The sequence below is a fragment of the Lissotriton vulgaris genome, chromosome 6 (genome assembly GCF_964263255.1).
Source record: "Lissotriton vulgaris chromosome 6, aLisVul1.2, whole genome shotgun sequence".
Classification (NCBI taxonomy): Eukaryota; Metazoa; Chordata; class Amphibia; order Caudata; family Salamandridae; genus Lissotriton; species Lissotriton vulgaris.
Genome location: NC_141694.1, coordinates 1,302,418,389 through 1,302,432,997, shown reverse-complemented (window position 1 = coordinate 1,302,432,997; position 14,609 = coordinate 1,302,418,389). Strand labels below are relative to the sequence as shown.

The 14,609-nt window shown below is 40.0% G+C and overlaps 1 protein-coding gene across 1 annotated transcript in view; it reads right to left on the bottom strand.

The window, feature by feature from the left end:
- Window positions 1-14,609, bottom strand: part of LOC147708819 (MFS-type transporter SLC18B1-like) — an 886,944-nt gene that overhangs the window by 140,558 nt on the left and 731,777 nt on the right. Inside the window, exon 13 of the mRNA XM_086925398.1 lies at window positions 4,349-4,398. Coding sequence (XP_086781524.1) covers window positions 4,349-4,398 — 50 coding nt within the window. The remainder of the gene's footprint in view (window positions 1-4,348; window positions 4,399-14,609) is intronic.

Below are 14,609 nucleotides of genomic sequence, written 5' to 3'. Positions count from 1 at the left end.
CTCCATGGATGTGTGACAGTCTGTGAGTGCCTGTTTACACTGAGTGTGTCTAAGGTTATATTAGAGTCTGAAGATGTATTATCACATAAATGATATCATCAGTGATGTAATCAGTAATGTCAAATGAGATGTCAGTGATGTCATCAGTGATGTCATTTGAGATGTCATCAGTGATGTCATCAGTGATGTCATTTGAGATGTCATCAGTGATGTCATCAGTGATGTCACTGACCATGTCATGAATGATGTAATATGTGACATCATTAGCAGTGGATTGCGGGTCCGCGATATATAGTTAGTGCAACTAACTATATATGGAATTTCAATGGTTTTGTGCAAATAAAATAAGGTTTTTTAAATGCTAATCCCTAACTATATATGGTCTATAACCTATGTTTTTTTCAGTGAATTTTCAAGGTTTTGTAAATGCAAATTCCTAACTATATATGGTCTATAACCTATGGTTTTTTCTGTGAATTTCATTGGTTTTTTAAAAGCTAATATCTATAGCTGTAAAATATATTCTTTATTAAGTGACGTATCACGTAGCCCGTGAGACGCCTCATGATGCATCGCATAACCGTGACGTATCGTCTCTGCAGCGCAAACCAAACCCAAAACGTAAGCGCGCCAGAACACGCTTAAAGATATATATATATTTTTTTAACCCTAATTAGACAAAATCCACACGTGCACATATCACAAACGTTCAAAAAACACAATATGTCGGACTCCCATTACGCTGCCGGTTAGCTGCCCGGTTAACGTACCAGGAAGCACCTTTACCGCGAAAAATCGCAATTTTTTTTTCTTATGCCCCGCAGGGAACTTTAATAGCCCCCTCATCAATCCTAGGGGTTCAGGAGGGGTCTGCCTTACCCCTTTCATTCATTTACACCTTTTTTTTTTCCACCTCTTGTCTCTCGATCCTACCGAGAGACAAGATGGCGGCCGCTCCGGACTGTTTACAATGTTGACAGCCAATCAGCTACTCCTCAGACTCCCGTTACACTGCCGGTTAGCTTCCTGGTTAGCTGCCCGGTTAGCTGCCCGGTTCGCGTACCAAGACGCGTCTCTACGGCGAAAAAATCTGATTTTTTTTTTTTTTTTTTTGGCCCCGCGTGGCTTTATAATATCCCCCTCATCAATCCTATGGGGTCAGAAGGGGTCTACCTTGCCCTCTTTCCTTCATTTCCCCCTTTGTTTTGGTCTCCTCTTGTCTCTCGATCCTACCGAGAGACAAGATGGCGGCCGCTCCGGACTGTTTACAATGTTGACAGCCAATCAGCTACTCCTCAGACTCCCGTTACACTGCCGGTTAGCTTCCCGGTAAGCTGCCCGGTTAGCTGCCCGGTTCGCGTACCAAGACGCGTCTCTACGGCGAAAAAATCCTCTTGTCTCTCGATCCTACCGAGAAACAAGATGGTGGCCGCTCCGGACTGTTTAGAATGTTGACAGACACCGGAGAGCCAATCAGCTTCGCTTCGCAAAGTTCCGATACGCGAAAAGTACGCGAACCGGAGCGCAGCCCAGAGCGCTGTTACAGATATATATCTTGTTTTAAACGTTAATTTCTCAAAATCCACTGAAGCACATACATTGAGACCTAGCAAAGGCACATCGGGCTAACAGTCCCTACAATTTTGCCAAGTTTCGTGGAAATCCATTCAGCCGTTCGGGCTAAAAGTGAGGCCAACCGCCCTATGGAAATTAACATGGGAAAAACGCGTTTTGGGACCCCCCTTTTTTCTCGGCCCCCCCTTGACAAACCCCCCCCCCAAATTTCCAGGAGCTGCTCAGAAACAAAATGTGCCATTTTCCTGAAAATTTCAGCCAATTCCGTCCACAAACGCCAAAGTTATTAGGCATAGAATTTTCAAAAGTTCCATAGAGAAAAAATCCTAACTATATATACCTACTGGCTATCGCCAGTAGGTAATATATATATATATATATCTGTAGTTTTATTCCAATTTCGGAACAAAGGTGAGCCGCACACGAAACTTCAATGCAGACGCATTTATTGAGCAGGTTGCAGGCGGTCTTCCTGACGCGTTTCGTTCAGTTACTCTGAACTTCTTCTGAGGTACATCCACAAGTGGAAATGTTAGTTAGTCCCAGGTGTCTCTTATTTGTCATTACCGACCTCTGGTGGACTTTCACGGTGGTGATCAGCACAGCATGATGGTACCTGTAGTCAACGAGTCCCGTGATGCTTTGCTTGGTGAACTGAGTCTCTCTGTACAATTTCTTAGTTTCACCTGCAAGCGGAATCGTTCGTGGTTACTGGTGTTTGTTGTGTGATGTTGCCGACCTCTAGTGGTTTGTCACAATGGTGAGTCGAGCGGCATGATGATACCTGTGGTGCTGCAATCACCGTGTTGTCTGTAGGCTATTATTATTCCCGCTGGGTTGTGCCTGCATTTTCTCCTTTTCTCACTGGAATATAACCATCCAGAAATGTTTCTCCGTCACTGTCTTCATTTCTTAGACCTTGGGGAACCATACCAGGCTCTGGTGTCTGGTAGTGCCGAGCACCCTGTAATGTTCGTGCGACCGAGTTGGAAAGTCTGGATCCAAGGCGGGTGCTGTTGTCGGCACACTAACTGGCGGTGCGGTAGCTCTGCGACTGAACCCTCGTCGCTTGATATGTCTGTAGTTTTATTCCCATTTCGGAACAAAGGTGAGCCGCACACGAAACTTCACTGCAGACGCATTTATTGAGCAGGTTGCAGGCGGTCTTCCTGGTGCGTTTCGTTCAGTTACTCTGAACTTCTTCTGAGGTACATCCACAAGCGGAAATGTTAGTTGGTCCCAGGTGTCTCTTATTTGTCATTACCGACCTCTGGTGGACTTCCACGGTGGTGATCAGCACAGCATGATGGTACCTGTAGTCAACGAGTCCCGTGATGCTTATATATATATACAAACAATCATTCACTTTCCTCGCAATCCAATGAAAGAAAAAGCCAACTTCTGAGTTCTCATTATGTGAGTGATTTTATTCCTCTGTACCCTTTGTGTCAACAAATAACCATTTTCTTTTTCCATCTGCATAGACACTCTACATTCACCATTCAGTAATTATTTATTTCAAGTAGAACCAGATGGACTCACTGGCAGAGTTCTGTGACTTTCACTGGCAAACCCCTGTCCGTTGAGGAACATATAAGCAACACAAATAGGCAGACATTTCACTCCCGCACAATAAATGTTTTAAAAAAAACACATATCAATACTCTTACTCAAGGGTAGCTAACAGCCATCGGAATGTCTACGTGCATGACTTCATATCAAAACGTTGTCAGCCAATCCCAACTCTTTAACACTGTTCCACAATGTCATCAACTTGTGGTGGTTTCCATAATAGCATTAAATCACTTCAATATATTTTTAACTATGAAAGATAAATGTGGATCTAAATGAGCAAACATACATGCTATAAAAGTATTTTCATAAATAAATTGAGTTGAGTTCCTACCAAGGGGTCCATTAGGATGGCCGACGGATCGCCATGCAGACGGTGGCAATCCGTCCGCCATCCTTGCCCGTCCGCCACCTTTCTTCCCCCCGCCATATTACAAGACCGTCCGCCACTTTTTCGCCTCAGTCACCTTGCGACAGCGTCGGAAAAAGCCTGATGTGGTGGCGGTGTCTATCAGACACCGCCAGCCATTTTAGGATGGCCTGGGAGGAATGCCTTACCGTGTCGGCAATGCCGCCACGAAAAGACATACGGTTCCTGCTTTGGGGGCCCGTTGCGGGCCCCCTGGGGTGAAGGGGGCGTGAGGGGTGCACATGGGGGGTACCTATGGTACCCCCGTGCGTTTCACAGCACTACATGGCAGGCACCGCGCAGTGCCTATCATGTTGTGCTGTGAAACACACAACAAGCCTTTTTCACATTGCGGCGGCCGGTGCTTTAACAAGCAGCAGCATTTTTAACAAGCAGCGTGTTAAAAATGCGGATGCACCCGCCACTGTGGCGGGTGCATCCTAATTGGGGGCACGGTTCCTCCGCCCTTGTGGCAGATGGTACCAACCCCTGAAAGGATGGCGGACGGACTTTGTCCGTCCACCATCCTAATGGATCCCCAAGTAAGAACTGAGACACAGTTGAAGGAATGCAAGGAGCGAAAATCATCTATATACTAAGAACACAAAAAAATATACAAAATAGCAAACAAATTATCTGTATAAAAGGAAAGTAAACAAAGGCATTTCTGAAAATACACCTATTTCCTATCAACCTGGAGTTATTGCCTATACTGTGCTATAGACCTAAAAAAAAACCTTTTTTGGTAAATACAGCAATGTATATATGAAAACCTAAAAACGAGTGACTCACCTTTTCTTTAACAGGCTTTCTCTGATGTAGAATGTTCCTACTGCCAGACCCTTTAAAAAAGTATCACAAGTTATTATTCCTGAATGCTAAAAACATAGTTTACGTACGTTGGCTGAAATGCACATAAGCACCCACAGCTGATAAGCAGTTTGCATTTAAGTGTATGGAAAATACAGTCATACATTAACAATCAGGTATTACAAACGTTTAGCATTTAACGCTATTTTATGGACTTTTGTGGTAAATAGCCCATTAAAATGTGTTGGCAAATTATGCAAGTGTGATATTGAATATATTAAATATGATTTTGATGATTTGGACACTCAGTTTATTTAAAAATAACACATCCTTTACATTTTCGAGCTTTTTTTTTTTTACTCCACGAATGATACATTGTCAGGCAACAGATTGCTTACACAAGGTTCACATGCTATTCCGGGGTTATCAAGCTTTTTTTTACCATTTACTATAAAAGGTCCTTGTAATATGTTATGTCATTCACGTTTATACATTGCACATTCTACAACTTATATGGCCGCATATCTATTGTGGCAGTTCGGTGACCTTCAACCCAATTCTGAGTTTCTATTGCTGACCCAGCATCATGATAGGTTATTGTATTATAATGTGGTCTTGTTCGTGACAAGGAGCATGTTTTATTGGTCCAGGTATGGGATTTGGGATTATGATGTTTAAGGGCAAAGACCTGAGGGCTTTTTAATTTGCAGGATTGCGACTTATAATTTAGATAGTCACACTCCCTAATGAACGGAGATGTGGCAGGTGCTTTTACATGCCATGATACTTTTTTATCTATGTTGTCTTGGCCGCATGTCAGTAAATCAGAGTAGTGCGTTCTGATAGCTGGTAGTGTGTGTCATACCATGAAGTGAAGTGCTGGTAAAAACACAGTGTTAGTCATTTATATGGCCTGTCTTTGCTTTTTTGGATGAATGTAAGGTGCTCTGTCTATTTTTTTCTGTTTAATGTTTTTTGTATATTGGTTACAAGACAGGCCTCAATATCTGGTCTATGATGCATGTATCCTATATGTTCGATGTAATTTTTTCATTTGAATATTGGAGTGTTGTGGGAGGAAAAATAGTAAAGAGTACTAAATAATATGTTATTTAACAGAGATAGCTAATTACTAAATTACAACGAACACTGAAAGCGGACCGTTAAGTACCGTAGTGCCGCTATCCCAAAGGGAAAGGCAGCTATGCGGTGTTGGATAATACATTTTTTTTTCTTAATTGTGATACACTAAGACTGTAAGGAGCAAGGGCCCTCACATGCCCGAAAGGTGTCATGCTTCATCATAAGGCAGCCCCTCGTTGGGCCGGTGCTGCAATGCCCAAAGGGCAACGCAGGGGAGCTCTTTGCTAAAGATCTTTTTGTCCATGGTCTTGGCCATCGATGAAGCGTGTGTGTGTGGGGTGTGTGGTGTAAATACAAGGTGAGTAGGATGTGGTAAATAGGTGGATTACAAATAACAATGGGAGGCAACTGAACCAACTTTAAGTGGCGGGTTCCATGTCATGATTAATAACAGTAGTACTTGAAGAAAGATATCCTAGTAGTCTATTCAAATTTTTAAGTGAGGATAATGGTCGACATGTTTCATATCATTAGATGTCAAAATAATTGTGGCATTTCTTCTGGGCCTAGAAACCCTTCTTGCTACTAAAACAGGGCTGGTTTACATCTATGCACAAGCAGTCAGGCTTAACTTGGAGGCAGTGTTTAAAGTATTTATGTAAATGTAAATGTAGGTATACTTATATAGCGCAACCTGTCACCACAAAGGGCATCCTGGCGCTTGCCTAGGGAACCCGTCCTGGTATTCCCCTGTGAGAAGCCCCGACAGGGTGAAAGCCAGGCATCCCACCGCGAGGGGCCGTTGTGGAGATTAAGCAAGCTATTGCCCAGAGTCGCAGAGTGTGAACCCGTGAGTCGAGGAGGCACCGGGACGAGAATTATCGAGTCCGTGGAATTTTTAGCCCAAGACCCGCCGGGGCGGGGAATTGAACCCTGGTCCAGGACCGATCTCAGATTCCGGGTCTGCCGCCTCTAACCCCTGAGCCACACTTCTCCACCATTTATGCAGCCATTAAAACAGTAATAAAGTAAAAACACAACAAAACAAAAGAAAATACCACACTAATTTTAAAAAATAGAGTCAGAGGTGATGCTGATAGGACAACAGCAGTGCTGGCAGAGCACCTTCAGGCCCATTTCCAAGGCTCCAGGACTGGGTGGCACTACTTGGGGAATAGGACTCACAGCAGACAGGATCCACGTGCTAGGTTAAAGGTGGTTAGTGCCTTTTCTGTCCCGAAGGCTCTGATCAGAAGGCTAGCCAACTAGCCTTTGGAGTCACTCTGGTGGTCCTGGGTTCAAGATGCTGGTCCAGTCCTTCACTCAGGTAGCATTGCAACACATTAATATTCCTTCTAGCAGAGCAGTGAACCAGTTCTTTCCAGTGTTACTCAAGTCCAGAGGTGTCCTGTCGAGTTGTCTCTGAGGGCCCAATATGTATACATGGTGTCCACTTTGAAGTAAGAGAAGGTTCTGAAGGTTTTCACATGCACAGGTGTTTGGAATTTCTCACCTCCCTGCCGTAATCCCAGCTTGCCACAAAATACTAGTGTCAAACCTTTGTGAGTGAGCTCAGGCAGAGCCTTTATGGTGTGCAAGTATGATAGGAGACATCTTCTCCCCTTAATCAAGTAATAGGTGACCCATTTTGTCTATAATTCCTTCATCTGACTGTTGTGAGCAATACACAACAACCAACTGCCAACTACATCTAGTCATGTGATCCAGGATACAGGCTGTAGAAACCAAATGGTTGCAACAAGAAAATGCAAACTTTCGAAAAGTTTGCATTTTCAGAATTGCGACATAATATCTGACTTTATCATTAGGAAGGGATTAAAATTACAATTCTTCACACACCAAACTCGACATTCCTCCCCTGCTCCCAAATTAAAGTTATCACATATTAAAACATTGGAATGTCGAGCACTTCATTGCAGACAATGGAGTGCTCTGTGCTTCTACGGGCAGTAAAGGCCCACAGAGCAACATTCCAACATAACAATGTTGTTTAAACAAAGGTCTCTCAGAGCCCTTGTTAAAGGCCCTCGCCTTCGTCTTGGGCCTTTAACGCTGGAGCAGATCTTTAATAGCTGGTATAGCCCGCAATGGCGGGCTATAAGGCCATATTAAATGGAATATGTTAACACTATTTTATCCTATAGGAGAGGCAGGCCTTGCCGTTGCGAAAAAGCAAATTTAAGAGTTTTTCACTACTAGGACCTGTAAAAATGAAAAGTACATATCCAACTTTTTAAATACACTGCACCCTGGCCGGTGGGCAGTTTAGGGTCTTCTCTAAGGGTGACTTATACATAGTGAAAGAGAAGGTTAAGGTCTGGCAGTGGTTTATCCTGCAAGGTCAAAATGGCAGTTTTTACCGCTCACACATTTTGTAATGGCAGGCCTTAGACATGTTTAAAAAGGCTACTTAAGTAGTTGATATAATACGTTCTACAGACCCACTAGTAGCATTTAATTAACAGTCCCTGGGTATAGGTGGTACCACTTTACCAGGGACTTAAAAGTAAATTAAATATGCCAATTGGGTGTAAGACAATTTTCCTATGTTTAAAGGAGGGTGCACACGCACTATAGCTGTGGTAAAGTGTGCAGAGTCCTAAAAGCTAACAAAAATAGGTTCATTAAACAAGAAGGTGTAAGCAAATGGTTTGGGGATTTTCCTTCTGAAAAGGTCAAGACCAAAATATGGGAACTTTATTGCATGTCTTTAGGTCTTCCACAAAGATTGATGTCTCCTGTACTTAGAAAGAAGGGATGACATGTAAGATGACTAGAATTGACAATAACGTTTTGAGGAATTGCAAGACAGTAGGTTAGAAATCAGTTTTCAAGGGAAAGACAGTACTTAAGACTGATTGAGACACACGCCCATAATTCTTAATGCTAATATTACTACACACACTAGCAGAGTTTGCAGGATTATTGGGTCTTTGCATTAATTGTTCTAAATCCAAATTATTAGAAATGGGCTTTGTGAGGGACATATGGGACCATGGCTTGCCCAGGGTAGGTTTACGGTGGTAAACATCAGCATTTCCCACAGAACAATGGGAACATTTTTGCTGGAAAAGCTGATGTAACATGAACAATTCACCACTGTATGTGTAAGGGAATCACTCTTGCCATCGCAACATTTGATTACGAGCTGAATGACTACTACCTTGCATTTAAAATGAATTTTAAAAAAACTTTAGAAAAGGTTCAGTGGGAAAAGGCAGAAGAGAAATTAAATATTGCTGGGATATACCCCAAGATGAGTTTAGGTTGCCAACGACAAGGAGAGCTTTGTTTAATGAGAAGAAAGGAAAAGACTAGAAACCCTTAGATGTTGGATTGCAGTTAATGTGTGCAGAGATCTGGGTTTTTGGAAAGCAGGTGTTTGGTGTAAAGTATCCTTTTATTTCCGGAGTTTATTGAGTGTGTGCAAAATGCTTATTGTTAGCTGACTTTATATTGGGTGGGTAGCTGCCTCTTAGCGTTATTGTTTCCTAAGGTTTAATATGTAGATGAGATAGGTCATAAGGAACTCATGCTTCATGTGATAGTGAAGTGCAGTGCTTCACAAATAGTAGGTGACATCTTTGGCACTATGATTCCTTCTGTAGGAGTAGTTTTGAATGACCTAAAGGTGGGGAGATATCTATATTAATCAACCATCTTGCCAGCAATCAAACTGGTGCTCTGACTGCTATAAATGCAGTATTAGTGGCTCTTAGAGTAATGGCTAAATAGAGCAGGTTCACTTCAGATATCTTACTCAAAAACAGAGGGCAGAGTCTGTCACATCTTAGACATTCAGCAGTGCTGCCCATACATGTCTAACAAGAGCATAACATTATTAATAAGTTCATTACTTACCATTCTCAAGTTTCTAAATACTTGAAGGGCCTTCAGACAAAATATTGAGTCAGTAATATCGACGGGCACAATTATCGAGTTGTAAATATCGTGACACAGAAGTATCAACAGTAAGAATATCGTGGACAAGAATATCGATTTTGAGGTAAGAAATATCAATTTCTAAAATGTAGAAGTCATTATTTTGTTTGCAAAAATATAGTTATGCAAACTATTGATATTTTAATTAGTGTTATGTATTTTGGTTTATATTTTAAATGTATGAGATGTATTTTTTGTATTGTTTTTAATGTTTTGTAATATATGTGTTAAATCTTTAGTAGTTATTACATTTATTTTAATTACATTTTGTGTTTTTATTTCCATAGCAGGTTGTGGGTTTATAGGGTAATAGTTTGGGAAGTTATTTAAATATAATACTTTAATGCTTATTTTTCATTTAATAATATTTATTTAATTAATATTTTATAGTGTTAATTGTGCTTTTAATGTTTTGGGGGTAAATTTTATGTGTGGGTTGTGGGGTTTACTGGTGGAAAAGTTGGTAAGTAATTTATTTTTTATTTAATTAGTTATCAATTAACTAATTGATAATTAATTATGGTAATTGTGTAATTTATTTTATGTGTGGGTTGTGGGCTTTACAGGGGCAAAGAGTAGGAACTAATTTATTTTCCATTAATTTATAATTAATTAAGTAATTACCAATTATTTGATAATTAATATTAATTTATTAATTAATAATGTATTATGCTATTTGTTTAATTACTTTGTTTGGATGTGGGTTTTGGGTAAATAGGTGTTAAAGTTAGGAAAGCAATTTATTTTCAAATCATTAATAGTGATACATTAATATTAATTAAATAATTGAGAATTAATTATGTTAATTGTTTAATTACCTACTTTGGGTGTGAGATTTGTGATTATAGGGGTAAAGGTAGAGAAGTGTGGCTCACTGGTGTGGAGAAGTGTGGCTCACTGGTTAGAGCAGGCAGACCCTGAAGCAGAGGTCAGACCCGGGACCAGGGTTCAATTCCCGACGCGGCAGGGTCTTGAGCTCAAATGTCCATGGACTCGATAATTCTCGCTTCGGTGCCTGACCTAATCATGGGTTCACACTCTGCAACTCTGGGCATTAAGCTTGCTTAATCTCCACAACGGCCCCCCGCGGCGGGATGCCTGGCTTTCACCTTGGGGATGCCCTGTAGGGGCTATCTCACAGGGAAAAGCTGGGACGGGTTCCCAAGGCAAGCGCGGAGATACCCCTTCGGGGGTCGATTCTGGCGCTATATAAGAAACATAATAATAGTAATAAAGGGTGGGGACTAAATTAATTTTACTCACTTTATAATTAGTTGTTAAATACTATTAGTTTATTGAAAATTACTTTTAATTGTGTAATTAATTTTATTTCTAATTACATTTTAGGTGCGGGTTGTGGGGATTATAGGGGCAAAGGGTGGGAAATTAATCATTTTTAATGAATTTTAATTTGTTTTTTAATTAATATTATTTGTTTAAATGATAATTAATTATGTTAATTGTGCAAATTCTTTTTTTTCAGTTTTTAGATGCGGGTTTTGAGTTTTGTGGTAATATAGGGTAGGAATTAAATAAACTAAATTTATGTAAATAATTAATGCTTTTGGTAACACATAATTTCTAAATAAAAATATGTATTTGTATGAAAATATATTTTTTTATTTAATAAAATATTTGTAGGTATTTGCGATACGTATTTAAGAATATTATTTTTTTATTTTTTAAATATTTTGATATTAAATATATTTGTATTTAATTTTTAATATATTTATATATTTTTGTACTTACTTTGTTTTTAAATATTTTCATTTTGTTGATGATTTTTTGTTTGTTTTTACTTTTGAACTGACAAGTGGGAATAGCAAATGTTACCTCTGTGCAATCTAACTCTTTCCCTAATGTTCTACTGACTAGAGTGGGAATAGTAAAATCGTATCCCACCGCTATCCAACACTTTCCCTGCTGTTGCACTCACTGGAACGTGAATAATACTTTTTACCCCTCCGCAATCGATCACTTTCCCTACTGTTGTACTGACTGAAGTGGGAAAAGTACTTTTTTTCACTCTGCTATCCAATTCTTTCGCTAAAGTTGTACTAACTGGAGTGGGAATAGTCATTTTTACCCCTCCGCTATCCAACACTTTCCCAACTGTTGCACTCGTTGAAGTGGAAATAGTAATTTTGATCCCTCCGCAAACCAACACTTTCCCTAATGTTGTTCTGACTGGAGTGAAAATAGTACATTTTACCTTTCCGAAACCCAACTCTTTCCCTACTGTTATACTTACTAGGGTGGGAATAGTACATTTTATTGCTCTGCTATCTAACACTTTCCCAACTGTTGCATTTTCTGAAGTGGGAATAATAATCTGTACCCCTCTGCAATCCAACACTTTCTCTACTGTTGTACTGACTGGAGTGGGAATAGTACATTTTATCCCTCCACTATCCAATCCTTTTCCTACTGTTGAACTCACTGGAGTGGAAATAGTAATTTGTACCCCTTCGATATCCAACACTTTCCCGACTGTTGTACTGACTGGAGTGGAAATAATACATTTTACCCTTTTGCAATCCAACACTTTCCTACTGTTGTACTGACTGGTGTGGGAATAGTAAAGTTTATTTATCCACTATCTAACACTTTCCTTATCTTTGCACTCACTGGAGTGGGAATTGTAATTTTTACTCCTCTGCAATATGACACATTCCCTACTGTTAGACTGACTGGAGTGGGTATTTAAAACATTACCTCTCCGCTACCCAACACTTTCCCTACTGTTGTACTGACTGCAGAGGGAATAGTACATTTCTTCCTCTGCAATTCAACACTTTCTTTACTGTTACACTCAGTGGAGTGGAAATAGTAAATTTTACCCCTTTCTCTTTAACAATCTCCCTGGTACTGTATTGGCTGGAATGGGTGTAGTAAATATTACCTATGTGCAATCTATCACTTTTACTATTGTTGCATGTATTGGAGGGAGATTTGTAAATTTTATTTTTATCAAGTCTTGCTATTTATGTGTTACGCAAAGTAGGAGTGGTTTTGTTTAAATTGTAGTAGAATTAGTTTGTGTATTATGGGTCGAATCCGATTCGGGAAACAAATCTGTACGACGATTCAAATTCGTAGCCGTTTCCATACGAATGGTACAAATCATTCCGAATCGCGTAGTACGATCCGTAGGACAAGAATACGTACAAATGTTTGCGAACCGTACAAAAAGCAAGGGAAAATCCGTACGATATAGGACCCTCACGGTGAACCCTACGAATCGTAAGCAAGCTGATTGACCCGACAAGTACGATCTGGACCGGGGAACGAGAATGTGATTTGTATGGAAAACATTGTATGAGCAATTCGTATGGAGAGCAACACATTCACATATGCACCGTACCCCTGCAATCATGGGGGTATGCACCGTACCCATATGCTCTGTACCTCTATGCACTGTACACTTACACACGTAACCCTATGCACCGTACACGTACTCACCATACACCTATGCACCGTACCCCGATGCACCGTACCCCTGCGCACTGTACCCCGATGCACCGTCCCCCTACGCACCATACCCCTGGAATCATGGGGTGCACTCGGGTACCCGGGGGGTCCGTTTTGCCCGCAGTTCAAGTCGAAATCTGCTTTTATGGACGTTTTAAACTCCCGTACGGAGTTTTGTCGAGACGAATCGTACATGATAGTTCGTAAAAAGCTGCTTCAATCCGTACGGACATCACCTACTGCGTGTTCCGAATGCGATTTGTACGTATTTTTGAGTCGTATGGTCTTTCGTATGATTCGTACGGAGATCAGCTTTTGGGTCGGATCGTACTTCATCGTACGTACGGGGACGTTGAAGGTGTACGTCGTAGGGGAAAATTGCTCCGTACAGCGCTTCGTAGGGGATTTTATTGACTCAGAATCAACCCCTATATGGTAGAATTTGTTTTGTATTGTAGCAATTTATAGAATGTTTTATTTTATTTGAAAATATTATATTAAATATCATTATAATATTTTTTACTAAATGTAAAGAATTTTAAATATTTTATTTTAATTTAATTAGAATGGTTTGTTTTCTTTATCAATTTTATTTATTTGTCATATTTTATATAATTTTTTAAATTATAAAATACATTAAAGTTATTAGTTTAATAACTGATTTAAAGTAAATATATGAACATATATATATCAAAAATTATATATGTGTGTTTAACTATTTTAAATTAAGTTTATTTGGTATATTTGTTAAGATCTATATGACATCTAATTTTTTTAATGAATGTTACTATTTAATATATTTTTATTATTTCATTTTATATATATATATATATATATATGAAAAACAATCATCAATATTTTTTCGAGATATTTTTGTACTTATCATTATAAATATAGGATGTCGATATTTTTGACTTCAATATTTATGACTCAATATTTTGGTAAGCGGATATTTTAGGTTTTGGTATTCTGTCAGTGAACTGATTCAAGGGATTTGAAAGCAGCAGGTGCCTGCAAATTGGGAAATGATGTTCAGTGGGTAGATGGCTTAATGACATTGGTCGGTGGACTATAAGGAACTATATTGACCCCCATATTGATTGCTGCTTTCCAAGCTGTATGCTTGTTTATTTTAATAAAGGGAATCAGAGTGATGACTGGAAAGAATGGATCAAAGCGTTAAGGAGGTGAATTGCAGACAAAGGAAAATGTGTGAAAATGAAAGAGAAAAGATTTGGAACTTGATTAGATGTAGAGACATCACATGATGAACTAAAGGATCCTGAGCAGTCTAGATTTAAATAGCAAAAGTCATCAACTGGCAGTGAGAAATTACTCTGAAGAGGACGCATTAATGTAATATGTGATGAGACACAGAGCGGCTCATTATGATGGTGGGCGGACATGTTGTGGTGTTAGGGACAACCCGCCAGACATGCGGCGGACCCAACACTGCAATTAGGATGCCCCCGCCATACTGTAGGGCACATTGCAGGGCATTTAACATTGCGGACGGTGCTGCTGTCTGCAGCCCCATCCACAATCTTAAAATGTGATGCTGTGCATTTCCCAACTGAAGGACTGGGTTCTTTAAGACCCAGCGGTGCCAGGGCACAACACCTGAAACCTTTGTGGGTAACCTGCTCCGGCGTACGAGTGACAGAGACACGGGACACTTCCTTCTGCGTCAAAGATTCAAGGTTTATTTACTGCAGGGAACACAGAA